The 23,267-nt window shown below is 51.5% G+C and overlaps 1 protein-coding gene across 1 annotated transcript in view; it reads left to right on the top strand.

The window, feature by feature from the left end:
* The window catches only part of LOC140696223 (unconventional myosin-XVI-like), a 211,129-nt gene that overhangs the window by 156,661 nt on the left and 31,201 nt on the right, over positions 1-23,267 (top strand). The window contains 2 exon segments of the mRNA XM_072960641.1: positions 38-1,063; positions 22,941-23,099. Coding sequence (XP_072816742.1) covers positions 38-1,063; positions 22,941-23,099 — 1,185 coding nt within the window.

The following is a 23,267-nucleotide window of genomic DNA, read 5'->3' as shown; positions in this document are numbered from 1 at the left end:
CCGCCTCGCACAGCCACCCTCTCTGTCCCTCGCGCAGGCCTCGCCCGGCCGCGGCCGCACAGCGATGACTACAGCGCCATGAAGAAGATTCCGCCCCGGAAGCCCAAGAGGAGCCCGCACACCAAGCTCAGCGGCTCCTCGGAGGAGATCGCGGGCGCGCGGCAGGGCGCGGCCGGGGCCGGGGGCGCGCGATGCGGAGGGTCCGGCCCGCAGCGCGCCCGGGGGGTCCCCGCGCCCCCCGCGCGCGAGCCCGAGCCCGAGCCCGTGTACATCGAGATGCTGGGCCGCGCCGGCAGCCCCAAGCAGGCCGAGGCCGTGTACGAGGAGATGAAGTACCTGGCGCCCCCCGACGACCCCGGCGGCCGCGGGGTGGGCGCCTCTGCGGCGTCCGCGTCGCCGCCTCTGCCGCGCGAGGCTCGCGGCCCCTTCCTCCCGGAGGACGGCGACGCCGGCAGCCCCGCGCCTGGGCCCGGCAGGGACGCGTGCGACATCCCCGCGCCCTTCCCCAACCTGCTGCCGCACCGGCCCCCGCTCCTCGTGTTCCCCCCCACACCGGTCACCTGCTCCCCCGCGTCCGACGAGTCGCCCTTGACGCCCCTGGAGGTGAAAAAGCTGCCGGTCCTGGAGACCAACCTCAAGTACCCCGTGCAGCCCGAGGGCGCCAGCCCCCTGTCCCCTCAGCACCCCAAGAACCCCAAGGGGGACAGCGACCGGCCCGTGTCCCCCGCCGCCCCGCGGCCGCCCGCACACTTCACCTTGGTGCCCGAGCCCGGCGTGGGGAGACCCGGGGCCCCCGCAGACCCACCCAAGGGCCCCCCAAAGCTGGACTTGGCCCAGGCGGGGGTGCCCTGCAGTCCCTTCTCCAAGATCCCCTACTCACCTGGGAAGGCGGCCTGGGCCGACCACAGGAAGGCCCATCCCGGCGCCCCCTCCCCGGTGCCCTGCAGCCCCCCGAACTCCAGGCCTCTGGGCAGCCCCCTGGACTAGCTGGCCAGCCTCTTCAACTCGGGACGGAGCGTGCTCCGGAGGTCGGCGGCCGGGAGGAGAATCCGCGAGCCCGAAGGTGAATCGCGCGCACTGGGTCGTTAGGTTCCTGGGTCTAGGTGTGCGGATGTCCGCTCAGATCCAATTTAAGTCATGTTTGAGGTGATGGTGGTGGTCGTTATGAGCAGATAACGACTTAAAAAGTCTTGTGCAACCCGTAAGGCCAAGGAGATAAGAACGAGTATTTCTGTTTTGTAGATAAAAGTTTACTGTCTGAAAATACGTAGCGCTAAACTGGGTTTAACGCAGCCTGTGACTTGGTAAGAATTAGACAGAGCAAGATTCAGCTTGAGCCACTGATGTCTGGTTCCTAATAATACTCATTTCCAACATGGACACGGCGTTTTTGTGACACTGTGGTGCGGGCCCCTCGGCTGTGCAGTTCGCAGTTGCCCCTGGAGTGTCCTCCGTCTCGTTTCCCACCTCGCTTCCGCTTCAGGTTCCTGGGTTGACCGCCTGTCCAGTGACTGCCTTACACTCAGGACCACTCACTTTGTATTGTTTTGAACGAATGATTTTTTTTCTTTTGCTTGTATACCGCACTCAGAACGCTTTAACTCAGTTCTGTTAAATCCGCATCTTGTCCTAAGCAGCTCAGCCTAATGCCTGGTTAGCCGTTGACAGTCCAGTCAGGTGAGCTCAGGGCTAGGCTGCGGCGGCCGGAGGCTGTTGCCTGTGTTACAGAGTGTTTCTTTAGTGTCCCTGTAAAAGCGGAGCTTACTGAGCAGAAGAATCCTCACTGAGAGCTTTCTGCTCATCTCTTGTTTGTAGTTAACCACATGCGACAACGAGGCCTTTGTGCCAAAGGTGCTGTTTGGTCACAGAGTCTCTTAATAATCATAAAAAAGATAGTCATCTTCCAAAAAACATCCTAAGTCTTTTATGCAAAAAGTTGTCCAATGTTCTGTGTTTCAGGGAAGAATTACATCAATATAAAGTGTCTTCTCTTTAAGGAAGTTGTACCAGGTCCCTCAGTCATGATGCCATTAACCCGAATGTGGATGCCAACTCTTAACATCCGCATTTTACAGAGGTTGGGAGCTTCAAAGCGAGGAGGTTAAACACCTTCCTTAAGGTCAGGTGGTAGAGTGGAAATAAAAATTTGACTTATGACGTAATGTTCTGTTGTAGACATTAGCCTGCTCTTTCTCCTAAAGAAAATAACAAATACGTTGGCTTTCCTCATTTGAGGAGGTCCAAAAACTCCGGCAAATCTAGAAAACATTCTGAATAAGTGAAAAGTAGGTCAAAGCTAAGAACACTTAGCAAATGAATGAACCACCTACTCCCTCTTACTCTTCAGACAAATCAACTAATTGTTTAGCTAACAATTTCTTCTTAATTATAGGCCATTAATAAATGAAATTGTCCTTGTAAGCAGGAGATTGTTTGAATTTCCCAAATCATGTGTTTCATTCCAATGAACGACATGGAAATCTAAGGGAACAGCATTAAAGGAACAAATTAATATTTGCTTTTAGATATATATATGTATTTTAATATATGCTTATTAAGACCGCATAAACCTCATTTTACTATAGATGGGAGTTGGGTGAATTCACCTTGGCTCTATTCAAGAAAGTGAAGTTACTGAATTTCTAGACATGCGTCATGGTTTGGAAATCCCTAAGTCTAGGCTCTGAGCAGAGCGGGTTACAGGGAGGCCCCCAGGCGGGGTGCGGGGACGTGCTAATCATGTTTCCCGTGGAGGCTCTAGCCAGCATTTGAGAACACACAGCCAAACCTCAAGAACAACATCATCGTTAGTGCAACTCTAAAATTATGAAACATCTATTTTCCTACCGTGGGCTTTTACAGAACGTTCTTTATTTTGAAAAGATTGACTTGAGCCACTTAGGATTTTCTCACAAGTAGACGAATTGGCAGCACCTGCCCTGGCGCTGCAGTCAGAGACCAGGTCAGCCCCATGGGCCAGGCGTCGGGGGTTCCAGCAGTGCAGCTGAGAACTCTGTGGTTCTGGATGGTCCACGGTGAGCGGAATACGCTTCCCAGCTTGCAGGCTGTATTCTCACGGGATGGGCAGGTTTTAGAATGTAAAAGGGGCTTAATAAGAAGACATGGAAGAAAAAGATAGTCTTAACATTGGAGCTGCTTATATGATTATTAAGGTTTACACCATTTGATCCTGAAGCCAGTAATCCATTTCTTCTGAATGAATTGCATGGCTGTTATTAATGATTTACTGTCGTCTTGGGACTCCTTTCCTTTAAAGTTCTAAATCTTCTACCTTCCCTTCTTTATACTTAAAGAGATTTGTCTTTTCACCTGAAATAGCTTTCTTACCCAAGAACCCAGTGGGTGGCTAATTCAGCCTCAAGGCACCTAAATTAATTACAGCTCATTTCTTGGATATTTGTGAGATGGGGAAATTGTACTGCACGTTTGCAGAAGGGTTCAAAATATTCCCCTTGCTTCTTTGGAAAGTGACCTTGAGGAGATTAAACTGCTCCTTCTTACCCTGCTAGAGATATTTCCAGTTAAAATATTCAGGAGGGTGAACTGTGGGTAGGAAGTGAGGGCCTTTGGTGTTTAATTCCACTCCATAGACTTAGATGTGGGATTCTATAAACACGATGTTTCTCAAAACAGTTCATTCTCTATAGACTCTTGGATATTCGATTTGAGGCACACCAAGTCACAGAAATTCCAAGAATCCAGGATGCAGATACAGAAAAATGGTGATTGTGCAGGTGGTAGGTGTGTCTGTAACCTGAGACAAGTCATACAGCAGCAAGTCACAGAAGTGCCCGCTCTGCCCCAGGCATCATTTTAATAACCTGCTTAATTCTCACAAGACTAAACGCTGTCTGCTGCTAGTATCCCATTTGACAGATGGGATAACTAAGGCACAGAGATTAAACTTGCTCAAAGTCTCTTTCCTTTGAGAGACATAGCCTGACTTGAATGCAGTGGAACGTGTTCCACAAACTCAAAAATGCCATATGTGTCTTTTACAGCCCATGGGTGTATGTATACAATTTTGGAATACTGTCTGGGGGCCACTTGGCCCTTAAAAGTAAGAACGACTAAGTGTTAAAATTGTCTATGCCTTTCTGTTTATTCTGTTCATTCACAAAGTGTTTTTCAACTGATTCTATAATATGATTGATGTTCTTATGCTAATTATTGATAGTTGCTCAGTTTCAAAAATTATGAGACCAAATTCAAATGAAGGGGGAGAGTCATTGGCTTGTTTGGGCCACCAGGGTGCGCCATTGCTCCAAATGGCACTGAGGCAGCTGGTTGTTTATCTGGAAGGAGAAATAAAATGAGTCTGTTATTCTGGACCTAGTGAAAAAGATCAGGATGCACAGACATTGACAGAGATGCGGGCCACCTCGGAAATCTGAGAAGAAAGTGGAGGAGCTTGATTTGCAGAATACTCTGTAAAAGACAGTATTGTATTACTTTCTGATACTGTGTGTGTTTAGTTTATATGATGTACAGAGGTAGTTAAAAATCATACTGACAACAAAATATGTACACACAATATTTCTTTGCATATAGTAGGTGTTTATTAAATGCATTTGATGAAAACCTACCTTTAAAAAAGCAGTTTGACTTATAAATATATCTGATAAATCTAGCCCTTGTGGGATTTTTACTTAAAAAAAACCACTTAAGCCAAATGGAAATTACTCCTAATTTCAAGCATTTTATTTTATTGCATTAACATTCCAAATAAGAGTGTTCTGAGTTTTTAAATCAGAGTATTATATAAATGAATTTTTTTACAGTATGATACTTGATTCCATAAAGCCATTTACTTTAAAAAGAATTCTTTTTAAAGTTGGTTTTATGGAAAATTTCAAACACATTTAAAAGTAAGGAGAACAGACTAATGAACTCTCTCTAGGGCCAATTCTGTCTCGTCTTCACTCCTGCCCAGTTCCCTCTGCCGTCATCGGATTGTTTTGAAGTATGTCCCAATGTCAAATCAATTTATTAATAGATATTTATAAATATTTTATTATAGAAGTCCTTTAAAAAATAAAATATTTATTCTTAAGTCACTGTAATTAGCATAGACCAATCAATCCGTTTGAGCTTCACGGATGTGAGATTTCTGCTCAGGATGGAAGCCTGCCTCTGGACACTGGAGCATCGTTTTTCATGATATAAACAAAATAATTCTCAGGAGTGAGCTTCCCCTGCAACAACAGTGGCCGGCAAGCTCTCCCACAGGGACTTCAAGAGGCTCAGAGCACAGCCCCGGCCGTGGGCAGCCATGCAGACCACTTTCCCACAACAACAACAACAACAAAAATGTGGATTTCTAAGTATCGCATCCAAACAGAGCTAAGTACGAAATGTCAGCATTCCATCGGACATATAGTTGCATCTTAAATCAATATTTTATGAGGTCTTGATGTTTGTCTGCCAAATTAAGCACAATTACTTATGCATTGTTTAGTTACAAGAAGATGCTCCAGAATCACCACAATATCACAGAATCACAGGCGGAGACCTACGGTCCGCTCAGGGATAGTGTCGGTAAACTGCCACTCTCTGCTCCTGGTGTTTGAAACAGAAGTTTCGACGGTGTCTTCACTTAATCTGTGATGCAGTCTAATGAGATTGCAGCCTGAGAACTCGGTCCTCCGTAGGCAAATCTCCACATCCCATAGCGGGATGCAGGGCTTGCCGCCCCGGAGGCTTCGTGCCGCCTCGCCGGCGCTGCATCCTGTGCCGAGCCCTTCCCCTCTCACTCCCCACACGCTTTGCTTTCTCTCCATGGTGATTTATTTGTGGGGAGGGCGGTAGCCGGAGGCTTCAGGAAAATTATAGAGGGCGTGGACGGACAGGCACATAGTTTACTGATGTGTTGTGGGGTGTTTTCCTGCCTCGCGGCGTGAAGATCTCCCTCCCCTGAGAGTGAGGAATGCCTCCGTGTTCTGGAGCCGTTTGAAATCAACACGAGATTTCCCTCATTTTCCAAATGAGCAGGTCTTCGGGCAAGTCCTCTGCTTGTCACTCAGTGGACGCCAGGCAAGGATGAGCCAGAGAAAGGTGCTCCCCCCACCCCGGCCCCCGCCTCCGCCGTGTGTCAGTGAATCTGAGCTTTGACGTAAGGAGAGTCACTCTCTCTGTGAGAAAAGGCTTGCTTCACCCACATCCTGGCCCCTCCGCGCTGACGGACAGCATCTGAGTTTGGAAATCGCAGCCGTGCCTCGCCACGTCTCTGCTTCCCCAGACGTCCAGCACACACAATACTTAGGCCATCTGCACTTGGACGAGAGCTTTCCGCTGGCGTAAGCTGATCAGCAGCCAAACTGACCTACGTTAGGAGCACAAAGCTCTTGGTCCTCTGTGTTAATTGGACGTTTTTAAAAAAGAACCTACGCTTTGTTGTGAATGTTCATGAGATTTTTTTCTCACACTTTACAGCGCCTTCTCTCAGGAATTCACACGGGGAGATTGTGCAACCAGCGACCTGTAAACCGGGCTTGCATTAACTTGTACAGCGGACTCCCTCGCAGTCATCCAAGAAGCATCTACTTAATGCGAGTGCAGGGCTTGCTACTGGGAACCAAAGAAGAGAGAGAATCGGTGTGCCCTGCCCTCTCACAGACACCGGGGGACAGCTGGGTCCACCCCATTTCAGTGAGGGACAGTCTAGCAGGAAGCGGCTTTACCTGGGGGGCCACAAACCATTCGTGGGGCCGTGGCTGAGCCCCAGGCGGCCTGGGGGCCTCGAGCTATGCTTGTTCCTTGTTTGGGGAGAGACTTCACAGGCTTCATCCGATGCTCACAAAGTGTCGGCGACCTGGGTGGAGTGCAGGGCCCTTCCCTGCAGCAGACGGGCACAGGTGGTGACGGCGGCTGGGAGGAGGAGTGCGTTGCCACTGTGGAGTCTAGGAGAGCCCGGTGCCAGGGCCGACCTCGAGCAGGACAGGTGATGCGTGAGGATGGTGGGGCACGGAGTTCCCCGGGTGCAGAAGGAAGGGTTAGATATGGCAGCCGGAGTTGCTGATGTGGGGTGAGCCCTGCCCCTGAATGTGTGCTCAAGGTACCTGGTCCTTTTAGCTGGGAGCATGAGACCAGAGAGGGCTACTGGTCTGCATGGACACAGACCAGGTGTGTTTTCGACCTGGACACTTGGCGGCAAGACCCGGCATCCTCTCGCACATTCCTCTTCTGTCTTGCGAGCATTCAGCATTAACCCCTGGGGTCGCTCCTACAGAGCCGGCCGGGAGCCAGAGGGCGAAGGTAAACCCAACGGAGGGCAGCAGTCCTAGGTACGTGCGTGTGACCTCCGACAGCGGGAGGTGCTCAGAAGCACCACGGAGCGCGTGGTCGCGGCACTCTGTGAACAGCTGACATTTGTAAGTGGCTCTCTCCTGTCGGCCAGCGTGCTGACGTCCCTTGTCCCCGGGTCCTGTCTCCGAGACCAGCGGAGCAGGTGTCAGCCTCCCCATTTACTCATGAGCACTCAGGGACTTGGAAGGGTTAGGTGGCTTTCCCATAATTGCAGAAACTAGTCATTCCCAGGGTCAGAAGTCAAGCACGTCCCTTTTCTCCCAAACCCTGGATTCTTCCTATTATAGCATTCTTCATCTCCAAAAACAAACAAACAAAAACCAATTAAAATGTAGGAATGATGCAAAGGCCCTGTCTCAGGAAGTCACTCCCTTCTGAAGGTAAACGTGAACTCCTCACCGGGAGATCTGGGATGAGGGCACAGAAAACTTCAAAAAAAGCCACATGCAGCTGCTGGGCATGCTCCTGAGGGACATGCAAGGGCCGTTTTCACCCGAGAGGAGGTTCTTTCAGTGCCGCTTTTCTATAAAACCTCTCCGCTCTCCTGTTGCACAAAGCACCCGCTTTGGGTCAGGGACGCACAGCACACAGGCTGCGTCAGAGTACGTCCTCACATTCAAAGACCGGCTCCTGGCCTTCTGTCTCCCTTTGTCTCAGCCTCCGTGGGGGCTTGCTGGGCACAGTGCCTGCCTACAGGGAAGTGGCCACTCACAGAGGTTGCATTCTTTGCAGAGTGCCCACCCAGCGCCTTTCCTGAAGAAAGTATTTGACTCTGCAGGATGTGAGCGGCCGTCCTGGTCGTGGGGCATCTCAGATGCCTGCTCAGGACCAGCCAGAAGGTAAAGGTGTAGCGACCCTCACCTCGTCCCCGGAGCCGTGCTGAGGGCCACAGGGTGGTCAGCCGTGGTCCTTGGCAGCTGCCGGGAGCGGTGCGGGAGAGCGGACACACCCAGCGTAGCTCTCCTCGTCCATCTCTACGGCAGCTTCTGGTTTTCTAAATTATGTGGTTGCGGAAGCAGAGAGATAACAGTGAACTTAGAAACACGGCTGAATGAGAAATTAGTGTCGGGCCCCGACTCAGAGCCCTGCAGCACATGTTTGCTGGGAGAATCTTCAGCTCTTCAGGTCTCCTGAGCTGGGCACCTCCACTGGGTCCTGCTACCTCGTTATTCTTGGAAACCCAGAAGCAAAACCAAGTGGAGAGTTGCGACAATTAAATATTTAGATCAACTGATCAAAACATTACCCTCTGAATAGTGTGAGTTGTCTGGGGAAGTTTCCTTAACACATTGGCCGTGCAGCTGCAGCTGGTAGCACGCAGCCGTCCCGGGGACTCGGATCTTGCATAAATAGTTCTTCATCTTGAGATGAGCCAAAGGAGGCTGGGGAGCCGGCGCAGCTGGGCTGTTCTCCGAGGCCCCGTCCGTGGGAGGAGACTCCATTGTACCTGGAAATCTGGGGGAAAAAGGCAGTCTTTTCCGAAGCGGATTATTTTTCATAACCCTGGAAATATTTTTCATACCGTCAAGCCGTTAAGCAAGCGGCCATTGTGTACGGTGGGTCTCTCTGCTAGATTCTGAATTAAACTCCCACTGGGGGCTCCGAAGAGAAACCCAGTGCTTTATCCTCTAAGCCACTCGGAGACGCTCCGTAAGCAAGTTAATAAAGACCTTCCTGACTATCTGCATCTCATTCTTGCCACATAATACAATGTCCTGGGGTTTCCTTCCTTTTGTGAAGAAATGCTTGGAAGAGACATGGTGCGTGGAATGTTTTCCTAAAGATGGGCTGGCTTGCTACCCTGTTCTCTCCTTCCATATGAGCACTGGAAGAAAAAACCCTGTTTCTTAATTACCTGAGTGTTTAGGTCCTTTATGCCAGTTGAGTCATTTTTTATGATTAATTCTCAGATTAGCCTAGAAAATTCCACACCATCTGAGAGTGAGCTCTCTTCGGGGTCACGGTACCCAGTGCGCCATCCCAGGAGCCAGCAGTCCCCCTCCTACCCACCCACCCACCGTATGCAAACCTTCTCAGACCCTCTCTTAGCCTGGCTTTCTCTCCTTTCTTCTTTTGATTTCTCCTCAAAATCTGCAGTTTCATACTTAGTGTGCATTTGCAATTACTGGGCCATCGCAATTTCACATGCAGTGAACACACGTTAATTGTAGCAGGACAATAGACAACAATCTGGTTCGGTTCCTCCCACGTAGATGATGAGGTCCTGAAATAGGCAGGGCCCAGACCAGGCAGGTGCGAGCTGGACGTGCGCTGACATGCGTTTCCAGCAGAACACTCCCTTTGCCAGTTCCTGGGGAGGCCGTGCATCGCCCAGAGTCCTGCAGAGCCTCCAGAAGAGCCACTCCACACCCAAACTCCACTCCGGCTCATGATCAAATATACTCTTCCAAAAAAAAAAAAAACAAATGTCCATCTTAAAGAAGGGAAGGACTGACGGGTACATCAGAGGTCCCACAGGAAAAATTCCCAGGCATGTTTGGATCTGGGTTTTATTACTCTCTTTGATGTGGAAAGACCCAGGAGGTAAGAGACGGAAGACTTGAGCAAAGCAATGGGTGAAAACTGCCCCTCTGCAGGCATTTGCATGTCACTGAAAAGCAAAGTAAAACTCGCAGCCCTTAAATGACTTCCTGAAGTCACGTTTGTTCGTTTGTTCGCTGAAGTTACCTTTGCTTAATTCCAGTTCTCAGGTGAGGCCACCAGCCGATGGGGCCAGGCTGGTTTTAGACGCAGGATGAGGGGGTGGCTTATAGAGCACAAAGGACTAGTTTAACATAGGGTGACCCCCACAATACTTCTCCCCGTTCACTTTATCTTTTTTTCAAGTAAATGACTGATGCTCAGTGGCAGATCTGTAGTGCAAAAAGAGTGATTTTCAAAAATTTTTCATGAGAATTGTATTAACTTTATTTTGTCTCTTGGTATTTAACCACTTCTATGTGTGGCTCGGAATGGGGCCCCTCTTGGAGTTTTAACAGATAAATTGCTTTAAGAATAACTCCTTCAGTCCTTTAGAAAGATGTAGTCTGCACTCGCTCCATTTCAGGGACACTGTCGTCTGCTCCCATCTTCACATGCTGTCCCGGTGCCTTCTGGGCATCCCTGTCTCCACCAAGCAGACCTCAGCACAAGCCGAGATGTGGCTGCATCACTTACGTGTCGTACAAGACAGTCAAACTCTGATTGCTGGCATTCATTTCACTGATGGCGTTGCAGCCACGGGGGGAGTCTCCTCTGCTCACTTACTCAGGCTTGAAATCACGTCTGATGGACGGAGGCTGGGATGCTGACATGGGACAGCGGCACTATGCTTCTAGATGATGGGGAGGGATCAAAAAAATGTCTTTTTAATCTGATGATCATTAGAAAACTCAGGGATGTGGTCCAGCTGCCAATCAGAGAGCATTCCCCTTGCTGCAGGGAGCAAATCCATCCTAGGAACTCTGTAATGATTTTAGGGAAGACGGTCCATTTTTTAGATAATAAAATCATTCTATGACATGGCCGCCAAGACATACAGTTCTTCTCAGAATTTAAACCATCAGAGGTTCACCTCAGGCAAAGAGATTCAACTCGCCGTAGAATTGTGTGTTGCTGTTTGCTACCTGCCTCAAGTTTTCAAAAGGTTTTGGAAAAGTCATTTAATAAGAAAGGGGAGCTTCATTCATCTGTTCAGAAAATGCACTGAGGGTCTGTTTTGCGCTGGGCATTGTAATAAGTTGTGTGGATTTTAAAAGTGAAATACAGGGTCTGCTGGGAAGCCGCTCACAGCAGGGAAACACGGAAAATCCAAGGCACCAGGTAGCGAGGGAGGAAGTGAGTGAGGACACCATTCATGTTTCTCCAAACACTGCCTACCCTTAATGCCTGTGAAACACTGCATTTTTATTCGATTCATGCACCTCTCTTTCGTTTTTAAATGTTTACTGTGACCCACTACACTGATTTCCCAAATATGACTTTGAAACACTGGTCCGGAGGGTAGGATTTAGATGGAGGGGTGACGAGACTGTAGGCAGACCCCTCCCTCCGGCTGAGGCAGCGTGAGCTGCATCAGGACTGTGAGGAGGAGGGTTCAGAGCAGGGCAGATGCCATCAGTAAGTGACGCTTGGGGGAGCGACACCAGGGTGCGTGGAGAGGCGCTTCTATGTTCATTTGCATGTAAACATGTATACTTCACAAATGGTTAATGAGAAACGCTTACTTGCAGGCGTTCGAGGAGGGGACCCCACCTCCTGGCTGGCTCGGGGGGGGTCTCCTCCTACAGCCCGGGGTGAAAGGCGGGCCCACGGGAGACCCCGGTCTGCCCTTTCCCACGGGGTCCCAGTGGCTCATCCATCCTGAGTAACTGGCATCCGCGCTGTGACAGCTCCCAGGAGACTCAGTCACCTGCACGTAGGGATGGAGGCCAAGGGAGTTAGAAACGCCAACCAGTCTGCCCAGGGAGGGACCCAGTCGCAGGAGCCGGCGGAGAAGGAGGCACGCGGCTCGAGGAGGCTTCGGACAAGAACTCACGTCCACAGAGACATTTCAATGTGTGACGGAAGGCGCTGCGGGCTGGCAGCCAGCCACCGTGGGCAGGGGCTGTCCCGGGGGGGCAGGGGCCCGCCACACGTTGTCACCCTGCAGAGACGCCCCTGCCCCAGGCTGAGATGGCTGCTGTCCTGAGCCCCCGCGGTCCCCAGTGTCCTGCCCCCCAACCCCGTCCCCTCCCTTAGGTGCTGACACAGGGAGAGGCTCCCAGGGCCCCGTGGGCGTGGGCCTCTGCCCTCTGGGCTGTGCGGTATTTGAGGGCGGACACATTTGTGATTAGTTCTGAGCAAGACTCGACCCCCACCACTGCCTTCTGGTTTTTGCCTTTCGCTGACCTCCCTGGTTGTCCCTGAGCGCGCTGCAGTGCCGTCAGTGAAATGAATGCCGGCAGTCAGAGGCTGCCTCGCGGGACACGTGAGAGATGCAGCCGAATCCCGGCGTGTGCTGAGGCTCACGTGGTGGCGGCGGGACACCCGGAAGCCCCCAGAACAGCATGTTGTGACAGAAACAGAAGGCAGTGCCCCGAAATGGGGCAGATGTAGATTGTATCTTTCTCAAGGGCTGAAGGGGTTATCCTGAAAGCAGTTCGTCTATTAAAAATCCAAAAGGGGCCCCATTCTGAGCTCCACCTAACGGCGGTTAAATACCAAGAGCCAAAACAAAGTCAACACGATTCTCATGAAAATAAGCACATAAATAAATAAATAAATGAACAAGCCGCCTGGTTCTAGAGGGATCTGGGCCGGGCTGTTGGTTTTCCCCGAGGGAGGATGTAGAGGCTGATGGGAGTGTCGCAGGGACACCTACTGGGGTCTTTTTTCAGGTTGGGGCTGTCCCTAGCTGCCCACCCAGGCAACACCCTGCAAGCGTCCTGACCATCGGGAGCCCCCGATGGAAGGACAGGAGCACCGTGCTCTCCGCCTGTGCTTTCTGGGGAAGGAGGGGAGGAGCCGCCCTCCTGAGCCAGGGCCGCTGTGCAGGTGCTGGGTCCTGGGGCGCTGGGGTGCCCGTGGCCACGGGCACAGGGGGAATGTAACAATAACCGCTGTGCAAACACCGTGGCCCGTGCGATGAGACGTGAGGAACGGCTCTCCGGGCCGGCTTGCTGTGTGGATGCTGCACGTTCAGCTGTTTTGGGGCGGGCAGGCTGCAGGGGAGAGAATGGCGACGGGCTTTCCCTGATGGCGGCCGGGGCAGCAGAGGTGGGCTCCCAAAGATCCGTCTCGTCAAACTGAAAAGGAAACTGGCGCAACAGAATTTTCTGTGCCTTTTTGGGTGAAAAACCTTATTTATACTGACAGGCATTTTTTAGCTTTACTATGGTGCGTTCTTGCCCTGCTCAGCACATATGTTGTTGAAGATATCACTCTATTTCCTGCTTCAGTTGGTGTTTTTAGCACAAACCATCTCTGAAGACTTGGCAGGGGAGGGGGTGGCAGGCGCTGAGGGGAGGGGCAAGGGAGCACTCCCGCCCCACCCGGCTCAACCCCGAGGATGCGTAGTGAGGGGCTTCCTGCGGAAAGGATGCTTCAGACACAAGCTCAGGAGCAGTTCTGAGCCACTCAAAGGTGCTGACTCCATAGAGGGTTTTAGGAAGTAGAGAGGAAAGCTGGGGTGGGGGTGGGGTCTAGCCTGCTAAGAAGCAGGGCCGGCGATGACATTTTCTCAACCTGCCCAGCCTTTCCAGTTCCACCCTGTTGTGTTTTGCCATTTCTTGGCTAATCAGTTCCTACAGAATTATGACCACATTGTGGGACTTGGCTGTGTCCCAGGAGTGGTGGTGAGGGAACCTCGTGTCGGCCCGTTTCCTCGGGACTGGTGACACTGAAGCCCTCTCTTGATGCATTTCTGGGGCTGTTCGCAGAGGGACGATAAAGTCTGGTTCGCCCGGTTTCGGGTCAGACTTGCAATGTTCATTGATTGACTGATTAATTAGTGGAGATGCTGGGGCTGGAACCCAGGACCTCCCGCACGCTAGGCATGCGCTCTGTCGCTGAGCTGTACCCTCCTCCCCCCACCACGCTGTTCCAGACCCAAGCCCCTCCTAGCACGCGTCTCCCTTGGGTAACGTGCCCTCCGCGGGCAGCTTACATCTCGATGCGCGACCCCACGCGTGACTCCGCTCTTCTTGTTTGAGTGTAGGACCAGCCTCCGGGTCGATGAGAATCTTATGATTGACATCTGTCTTTCTCTGAGGCAGTGTGCCAAATGTTTGGTCCTGCTCTTCTGTATAAGAAAAAAGTCAAACTTCCTTCTCAGAAGCCTGTGACAGCAGCGTGCAAGGGGCTGGGGAGTGGCCCTAGGTCCTTGTGTGTGTTTCTTCCTCACGGGCAATGATAAAAGATTCCGGAGAAATCAGAGATTTGACATGCGTTGTTCTTGTAACACAGGGTGAGTTTGGTTTAACACAAACTAGGTGCCGATTTGGGTCGGAGAGGTCCTAGCCACCTGTCTGTGTGTGTCTGTCGGCAGAGTCTAGCTGCAGCTTCTAAATTTTAAAAACAAGGGTGTGAGAAGTGGCAGGACCATGCCCGGCTCCTCTCACAGCCTTTGTACTTTTCCTTAATGCCGGAGAGGGAAACACAAGCATGCCCCTCCCCGCAGTAGCTTTTCTGCAGAGGAATTTTCCTATAGACTTGCAGGATGAATTACAGCCAGCACACATAATGAGTTTAAAATGTATTTTCACATTTTTTATGCCTTGCATCACACTCTCACTCAGCATTAAATCAGTCAAACAGCTATAGTTTGTTTTTCTCCTGTGTTACTGAAACCTGGATCCTAATCTCGTATGTTTCCAAAATACACTCTCAAACCATCTCAGGTTAAGGTAACTGAGACTGAAATGATGTCTTTAAGCATTCTTCTTAAAGAAACCCTCCAGGGCCCGTTCCTTCCTCATTCCTCTTGACCTTTCTGTGGCATTTGGTGCCATCAGCCTCCCTCTGCTACAAGAAGCCCTTCCTTCTGCTGATCGCTGACCCTCATCCCTGCCCAGGTGCTCTCCCCCAAGCCCGCACCTGCCCTTTTGCACCCACAACCCCCTGTACTCTGCCTTCTGGCTCCTTACTCGGAGGAATGTTGCTTTTCCTGGAAGCAATCCTCCCTACCGAAGGATTTTTAGATTTTTTTTCAGTCCTAGTAACGCTCTTGTTCAAATAATCGCCACTCGGTTTGCCCTGTGGGTAGGTGGCTGTCGCTTCAAAGACCACATCCAGGGCTCCACCCTCGTCCTGATCACCAGGCCCCTGCCTAGTCCTGACTCATTCCCATCCCTCGGCCCGAAGGGACCACAGCTCGGTGAACCCCCAACTTCCCTTCCTCCTGCCACTGCCTGAGTCTAAATTCTCACTGCTTTTCCATTTCTAACCTCTCCTCGAAGCTCGTCAGCGGTACGCTTTTGGGGCTGGATGAATAGCCCTTTACAAATCCAGCCTCCCTCCCACCACACCCTTGCCCAGAATCCTCGCCGGAACCCACTCGGTGATGCTGCCGAGCTCCCGGCGGCTCATCCCCTACTTCCCAGGGCAGGGAGAGGGCAGAGCCCGTGAGGTCCTGACTCTGCTGCTCAAGGTTTCTGCTTCCTGCTTCCTGCTTCCTTCTCCCTCCTCCTCTCCACATTCTGTCCATGCCTCCAAACCCAGGGTTTTCTCCCACTGCCCACACAGTGGGGCTCCCCCAGCCACCGCAGCCCGTCTTGCCTGTGGACCCCTGGGCATTTGCATGACTGTCCTTTCAGCCTCTGGTCCGCTGTTGCCTCCACGTTTGCCCTGAAGGGGCCGAGGAGGTGACCACTTTTGAGCTGGGTCACCTTTTCTGTCGAGTCACCACTCAGATGCTTGAGAAGGGGCACCTGTTAGGATGCACCCTGGGTGTCACTCCCACACGTGTTAGCAATTTATGTGTCAAAGGCTTTAACACAAAAACCCAGCAAGCATTAATTCAGCCGAGTAAGATGGAACTCCTGCAGTGGCTGGTCCAGGTTGCTCATTCCTGCACCCCCGAGGTGGTTGTCCAGCCATCTGTGCTTCCGTGCATCCCTGTCCTTTACGTGTCTTGTCGCCCCTCTCAGATGGGAGCATCTGAGGAGCCAGTTCTTTGAGGCGTATCTTTCTAAAAGCTCTCGGCTGCATCTTCGTATGCAATTTGAATTGTGTCAGACTTCACAGACACGTGTCCAAGCCCTAGAGAAATCTCCCAGTTTGGAGGAGGAACGTGGTTGGCTTCTGGGTCGCCATCAGCTCCCCAGAGTGGCCACCAACTCAGGGCCATCTCAGTGCTTCCCAGGGAGGGAGGCCACTGTGCCGCTGTCTTCTGGACGTCGACTGGGAGTGAGTTCGCCTCTGAGTCGCTCACTGCAGCGCGTGTTTCTCTAACCCCCAGACTTACTCAAGGGGTCTTCCCCGTCCCGAGAAAGACGCTTCTCTCCCCCGCTGAAGAATCTGCGCTTTCCTTCCCCAAGAGACCTACCTCTTCTTAGCCTCCGTCTCCCCTCTGCTTTCCCTCAACAAAACCCTGTCTTCTTTCCTCTCCTCAACGCAGCCCCCGTCATGAGCATATTCATTCCTCTCACGTCCAGGGAAGCGGCCACTGCGGTCCTGCGGGCAGCGTGGAGTCGGCCTTTCCCGCCAGGACATTGCCCCAGGACCCGTGTCAAGCAGCAGCATGCCTCAAAAGACTGAACAGAAACAGACCCGCAGACACAGTCAGCACTGTGATAGTTACTGGGGAAAGGGGGTGGGAGGGGATAAATTTGGGAGCTCAAGACTTGCAAATGTTAGCCACTAGCTATAAAAATAGATTTTTAAAAAAGGTTTCTTTTGTACAGCACAGGGAACTATGTTCAATATCTTGTAATAACCTTTAATGAAAAAAATATGAAAACGAATATATGTATGTATGTGCAAGCCTGGGACACTTGCTGTGCCCCAGAGTAAACCCAGGGCGCAGGATCTGAGCTGACGCATCACCGCCCAGCGCTCTGTGCCCGGGACAGGTTCTGTGTTCTCTATTTTCAAGAAGTTGAAATTTGTCCCATTGGCAGAAGGAGGGACTTTTTTAAGGGAAAGAATAAAGAGGACAAAAATTTAGGGAGCAAAGTGGACATTAACTTAAAATGAGGAAATACAGCCAAGGACTCATTGTGCTGTGCCTTGAACAGGACCTGCACATACCAGATGCTCCACAAATGTCTGTTGAAAGGAGAAGAGAATAAATGACAAATCTATCGCTGCAGCAGCGTTGCTGTAGAGAGTTGGTCAGAGAAAGCAGACAGGTCCGGAGATGTTCACGTGGGTGTTTGACTGATTGTCACTGGCCCTTGCAAGTGGGGTGGTCTGGAGCCCCCACTGTAGACTTGTGGTCACCCTGCCTCTGACTGTCTCTAGGCACCAAGATCCCAGAGTCAACACTGACCAAACTGCCTCTAGTGTCCTGACATTAGACATTGCAAAACCATGGAGAGTAAGATTCTTTGCGGAGTGACTGTGTGGACCTTGTGTGTTGGTAGGACGGTCATGAAAGAATCATCGGTGGTCATGGTGGGAACATAGTGAAAATACCCAGCGTGCCGCCATCCGTCAGGGGCAGATGTCCAGTACCTGCAGGCAGCACTCTTAGGTAGACGGCAGACAGCTCTAGCCCTTTGCTTCTGTTTCTGGAAGACATTGCATTACTGTGGCCTGTATTCCCCACCCTGGCGTCCCATACCTGCGAGTGGCTCATTTATTTTGTACCTGGAAGTTTCTACCTCTCAGGTGCCCTCACCTGGTTCCCTCGTCCCCCCGCCACCCTCCCCTCTGGCAACCACCTGTCCATTCTCTAAATCTATGACTCTGTTTCTGTTTTGCTATGTGTGGTCACTTGTGTTGTTTTTTTAAATTCCACACATAAGTGAAATCATACAGTATTTGTCTTTCTCTGCCTGACTCATTTCACTTAACATAATAAATACCTTCTAGGTCTATCCCTGCTGCCCCAGATGACAAGGCTTCATTCTTTGCACAGCTGAGTAATATTCCACTGTGTGTGTATGTGTGTGTGTGTGTATATATATATATATATATATATACACACACACACACTGCATCTTCTTCATCCAGTCACCCGTCCGCGAGCACTTGGGTTGCTTTTATATTTTGCCTGTTGCATCCGCTGCAAGTTAACGCCCTTAGGTAGAAAGCAAACAGCTCTGCCCTTCGAATAAGTAAAATGCGTACTCACACACTGTGACGTTTTCCGTACCTTCTAATTTTAAATAGGGATTAGAACTCAAAGGTGTGTTACTAACAGTGGAAATCCTTTTATTCGTTTCCAAGAATCTTATGTGAGTGGGGACAAATGAGTACTGTGATGTATGACTTCTGTATCATAATTCACATGATCTGTTTGGTTCATAAACTTGTCCACTCTTCTGCAGTTACAGAAAGTGTGCTTTCTCTTACGAAATGATTTTTTATGCAAGGCTGTTGTATTAATTTGTTTGTTATTCATTATTCTCTTTTTCCATCAAATGTTTGTTGAGCTCCTACTGTGTGCAGGCACCCTTGAAGGCACCAGTATCACATCTGAGCTCGTGCTGACATGTTTCTAGAGGGAGGAGAGGGGAAATAAACAAACAACGGAAATGGGATGTGCCATTGGTGAGGACTTTGCGCAAAACTAGAGCAGGTTGTGGGAACAGAAATTGACGGGGGGGAGAAAGGCGCTGTCGTCTCAAAAGGGCTGGAGGGCCTTTCTGCTCAGGGTGATTGGAGCAGAGCCCCGTGCTCTCTGCCTGGAGGGTGAGGGGCTGAGTGAAGGGAGGCCGAGAAGCCAGTGGGGCCGGTGGGGCTGGCGGGGCAGGTGGCAAGAGGGTTGTTGGAAATGAGGTTCAGGACCAGCAGGGAGCGCGTTCATGGGGGGATCTCTCAGCCTCAGGAAGCTTTTGCATCTGAACCTGAACAAAATAAGAAACTAGTGCAGAGACATGAGTGGCAAATGGCATGATCTGACTTAGCTTAGAACAGGGTTTGTCAACCTTGGCCCCACGGACACCCCGGGTGGGACGAGTCCTCGTCGGGGCCTGTCCTGTGCATCGTAAGGGGTTTGCAGAATCCTGACCTCTACCCACTGGATGCTGGTAGCACCCACCTCCCCCAGGGTGACAACCAAAAATGTCGCCAGACGTTGTCCAGTGTCCCCAGGGGCTTGAGGGGGGCAGTAGCATTTCCTGTTGAAAACCACAGTTTTCAAAAGATCTAACTACCCCGTGTGACACTTCAGTTATCCAGAAGCCAGCCCTGGACCACTGAATTCTTTTTTTTTTCCTGTATTCACATGTAGAGATTTGCTAGAGTTCACTCACTCGATTAATACTCAGCTTAAATGTGCCTCGCTTACCTGCTTGTGCTCAGTAATCACATCCTAACGTGAAGGCCAAGACTTCGTCTTTGAGCCAGATCCCTGAGTGACTCATCTTTCCCGTACCTGTGAGAACAGCCCCAGACGGGTCCCCGGGAGCCCCGGTTCACAGGCTGGAAGAAAATACCGCAGCTACTGCAGTCAGCTCGTGTCACGATGTGCCCGACGGGAGGGCTGCCTTGGAACTACACAAACCGCTGATTTCACAAGATGCAGAGATGCAAAAAGGCTCACTGTGAGGGGTTTACAGCACTCACTCCCCCACTTGTTTGCTTAGATTCGGTGAGAATCTCAAATATGTTCTTTTGGTGTGCCTTTTCTTCACCCTCAAGACCCTGCTGACCCCTGCCTGGAAACGTGAACAACTACGATGACTTCATTTGCTCTGTGTTATCCGGTTTTTAATTTCCCGTGAAGTATCCGTCTCACAGCTGCGCTGCTGTAGCTGAGACTTCTTTGCACTGAATGCCAGAGTCCTCTCGGTTTGTTCCTGGTGCGTCTCCTCCTGTGCTTAAGCAGAGGAGCGGGTGTGCCTTTAAGCAGAGGAACCGTTCCTGCACTCAGCCGGCACTGCAGCAAAATCAAGGCGGTTGAGAGTTTCTGCCTTTGACCCTCATTGTGGCTGAACTGAGGAATTAACAAGCTGGGGCGCAGACTGTCTTGCACGTGGATTCGGCCTGGAGTAAAAGGGTGCCTACGGGCCGAGCCTGACACAGAATGAAGTAATCAAGAACCCTCGGGTAATACTCGTGGACAAGGATAACCCCAAAGTGGAGAGGTCGATGTCCCACTCTGTGTCAGTGGCTAGAGTACCATTTTCAACCTGGGGCTCCCAGTTCGTTACCACCGGGGCACTGGTGATGAATGAAAGGAGCAGAAAAGAAGCTGCCCTGTCCTGGAGTCAGCAGGTGGGAGAAGGAGGGAGGGCTTTTGAGGAGGGGCCGCGCCAAGGCAGGAGTGTGGGCGGAGCCCTGCAGGCCTCGGTCTAAGCCCGGCTGCAACTCTGACTGATTGTGAAATGTCTGCAGGTAGGTTTACCACCCCAGGCCTCAGTGACCTCATCTCGAAAATAGGCCAGAGAATGGCAGCTGCTCAGAACTGTACTGAAGGTGAGCGTCAAGCCCCAGGTGTGGCAGGGGACTGGCAATGCTGCGAGAACAACGGGGAGGAGCCTCATCAGGTTGACCGTTCGTTCTCACATCTTAGGTTCGGAAGGGCTCACTGCCTAATTCCCACCAGAGCATTCCTTGGATGGACAGACGTGTGCTTTTAAGATAAAAACATAAGGAAAGTTTTAGTGGATCACAGAAGCATCACAGCCTAACTCGTGATCAATTTTTAAAACATTTCTTGGCTACAGTTTAACCTGCTGATTGGAAATATGAAAAAAATTAAACTTTAAGAGTAAAAATGGAGGTTTTGCATATAGTTTAATTTTTACCTTTTTGGAGGAGGTAATTAGGTTTATTTATTCGTTTGTTTTTGGAGGCAGCAGTGGGGATTAAACCCAGGACCGCATGCGTGCTAAGCCTGCGCTCTGCCACTTGAGCTGTTCCTTCCTCCTTGACTGTAATTTAAATACATCCATTGTTTATGAGATAGAAATCAGTTATGAAGGAAGCTTGTGTCATGTGTTCGTACCAGGAGCCCCCAGAGCGCCTCTGAGTTCTGAGTCCTGTACTGACAGGTGTAAGAGGGCGTCCCTGTTCCCCAGGCGCTGGTCCCTGCTTCCCTCCCCCCAGAACCGACCATCGCGCTGGAAGGAAACCTCAGCTGCTGCCTGCGGGGGCCTCCGGGGATCCGCCTGCGGCCTTCTCACCCGCCCCTGCGCCCCGCGCCTCTGGAAAGCGTGCTTCTGCCCGGTTCCCTGGGAAAGGGGAGCTCTTCCCTGCTCTGGGGGCGGGGAGGCTGTCTGTCCGCACAGCTGCTGCTTCCGCTGCCCCTCTGAGCCTAGACAAGACCCCAGGGAGGTTTCCCTGGGCCGCCTGGGCAGCTCCCCCGCACTGGGAGACCACCACTGCCCACCACCTGCTCCTTAGTCCCCTTGTCCGCTTGTCCGCTTGTCCGTCGTCACTCACGTCCTGGGAGGGGCGTCCCAAGCTCCCTGTCCCTGCAGCCCCCCGAGGGTGTCTGGCCCAGAGCCAGCACTCAGTGAACACCTGAATTGAAGAGTGAAAAAAAATAGCTCAAAGAGAAGTAAAAGCAGGTGAACGTCTGGGTCTCGACACAGCTTTAAAGCCGAAGCTGCGTCCCTCATTTTCAGACGGTCAGAAGGAGAGAGGCTGAGCAGAGCTGGCCCGGCTGAGCAGGTGCTGTTTCAGCCCCGGCCGGCGGGTCCCGCGGGCGCCTCGCGAGGGCCCCTGTTCGCCGCGGGCGGGGCCGTGGCTTTTCCACCGGGTTTTAAGTGCGAGGCGTCAGGAGCTCCGGCGTCTCCCGGCTGGTGCACGTGGGAACCCTTCTGCCGGGCGTCAGCGCCCTGCTGGCGTTGCCTCAGCCCCCGTCCCCCTCCCCAGCCCCCCCACCATTGCCAGCCCCCCCACCCCATCCCCAGCCCCAGCCCCCCACAGCCCCAGCCCCCCTGCAGGTCTGGGCGCCCGCGCTCTCGTCTAACACCGCCGCCGCCCCGCGGGGAGCTGCGCTGGTCGGGTCCCCTGGGCGGAGCGAGGGCAGGTCCCCAGCCCCGAGACCTGAGTCCCCGTGCAGCACCTAGGGACAGGCTCGCGGCCTGAGCGCTGTGCGGGCGCAGGTCTCAAGGGCCGGGGTGGGGGGCATCCAGGAAGGAGAGGAGGGTCCACCCCGGAGTCGGGCTCTGAAGGGCTGGCCGGCCGCCGCCTTCCCCCTGCTTCCCGCCCTCGGGACCACGGGAGGGAAACCGTTCTGCCCCGTGAAAGTAGAATCCAGAATATTCTGCTTATTATCCTTTTTGAATAATATGTTAACCTAAAACTTGAGAAAACCTAAGCCAGAGCCGGGCAGATCTACTGTGCACCCGCCACCAGGGGCGGGAGCTGCACCGTGTCCCTGGCGTTGAACAAAAATCCCCCAGTCGGGTGGACCTCCTTCTTTTGGCTCTTCAGCCTAGTTTGACAGCAGCTTCTGTGTCCCTGTGCCTCGGAGAACTCAACGTGGGATGTGCACCAGACGCTTAGCGAGTGCTGTCACTGCGCAGCAGCCAGAAGTGGGGCTTTGAAGTTTAGTGCTCCTGAGCAGACAGTAACAAATTTTGTAATAATGTTGAAAATACATTTATCTTTTCAAAACCATAAGGTGGCTTCAGCTTGACTTAATTTAAACACTCAGAAAGCTTCTGAAACATGAATATAGCGCTATGCTTCTTGGAGGAAATAGCCTTCTCAAGGTAGACGGTTCTCTAATGACCAGTTCTTAGACCGAGGACATCAAGAATTCTGTATAGATATGCTTGAAAATAACAGATCAGGAAATTCATCATTGTCATCTCACATATCCCATTACGTTTAACAGCGTTGTGGCGAAATTTGGTGAATGTTCTGTAGGCCATACACTTGATTAAGGATGATTATTTATTTACTGTTTCAAATGCAACTAATGTTGTATGACTTCCTTCTACTCTTTGAATTAACTTATTCAGTACATTTTGTCAGAGAAGAATAGTGTTTTTTCCTGCCTTGTATTTCAGGTTTTGAAACTAACATGAACCTTACGAGCCGAGATGATCTTGGTACACCAGACGCTGCATCAGAGACCCAAGATGGAAACGCGAATAACCCCGGAATCCAGTTATCTAAGTCACTCTCCAGTGCCAACACCGCTGAAAATGGGAATCCTTTCTCAAATGGTAGGCACTCCTTCAAACTCAGAAGCGAGTAGGTACAAGCGTTAAGCTGTGCCAACTGCCTAGGAAGACTGAGCTTTTTGACGTAAGAATGAAGCAGCCGTAAACACTGGGGATTGGTTTAGAACATGAGATATCACCATGAGGTATATTGTCAACTTCTTATTTTTA

The sequence above is a fragment of the Vicugna pacos genome, chromosome 4, assembly GCF_048564905.1.
Source record: "Vicugna pacos chromosome 4, VicPac4, whole genome shotgun sequence".
NCBI classification, from domain to species: Eukaryota; Metazoa; Chordata; class Mammalia; order Artiodactyla; family Camelidae; genus Vicugna; species Vicugna pacos.
The sequence above is the reverse complement of the archived record's forward strand: the minus strand, read 5'-3'. Positions and strand labels throughout refer to the sequence as shown.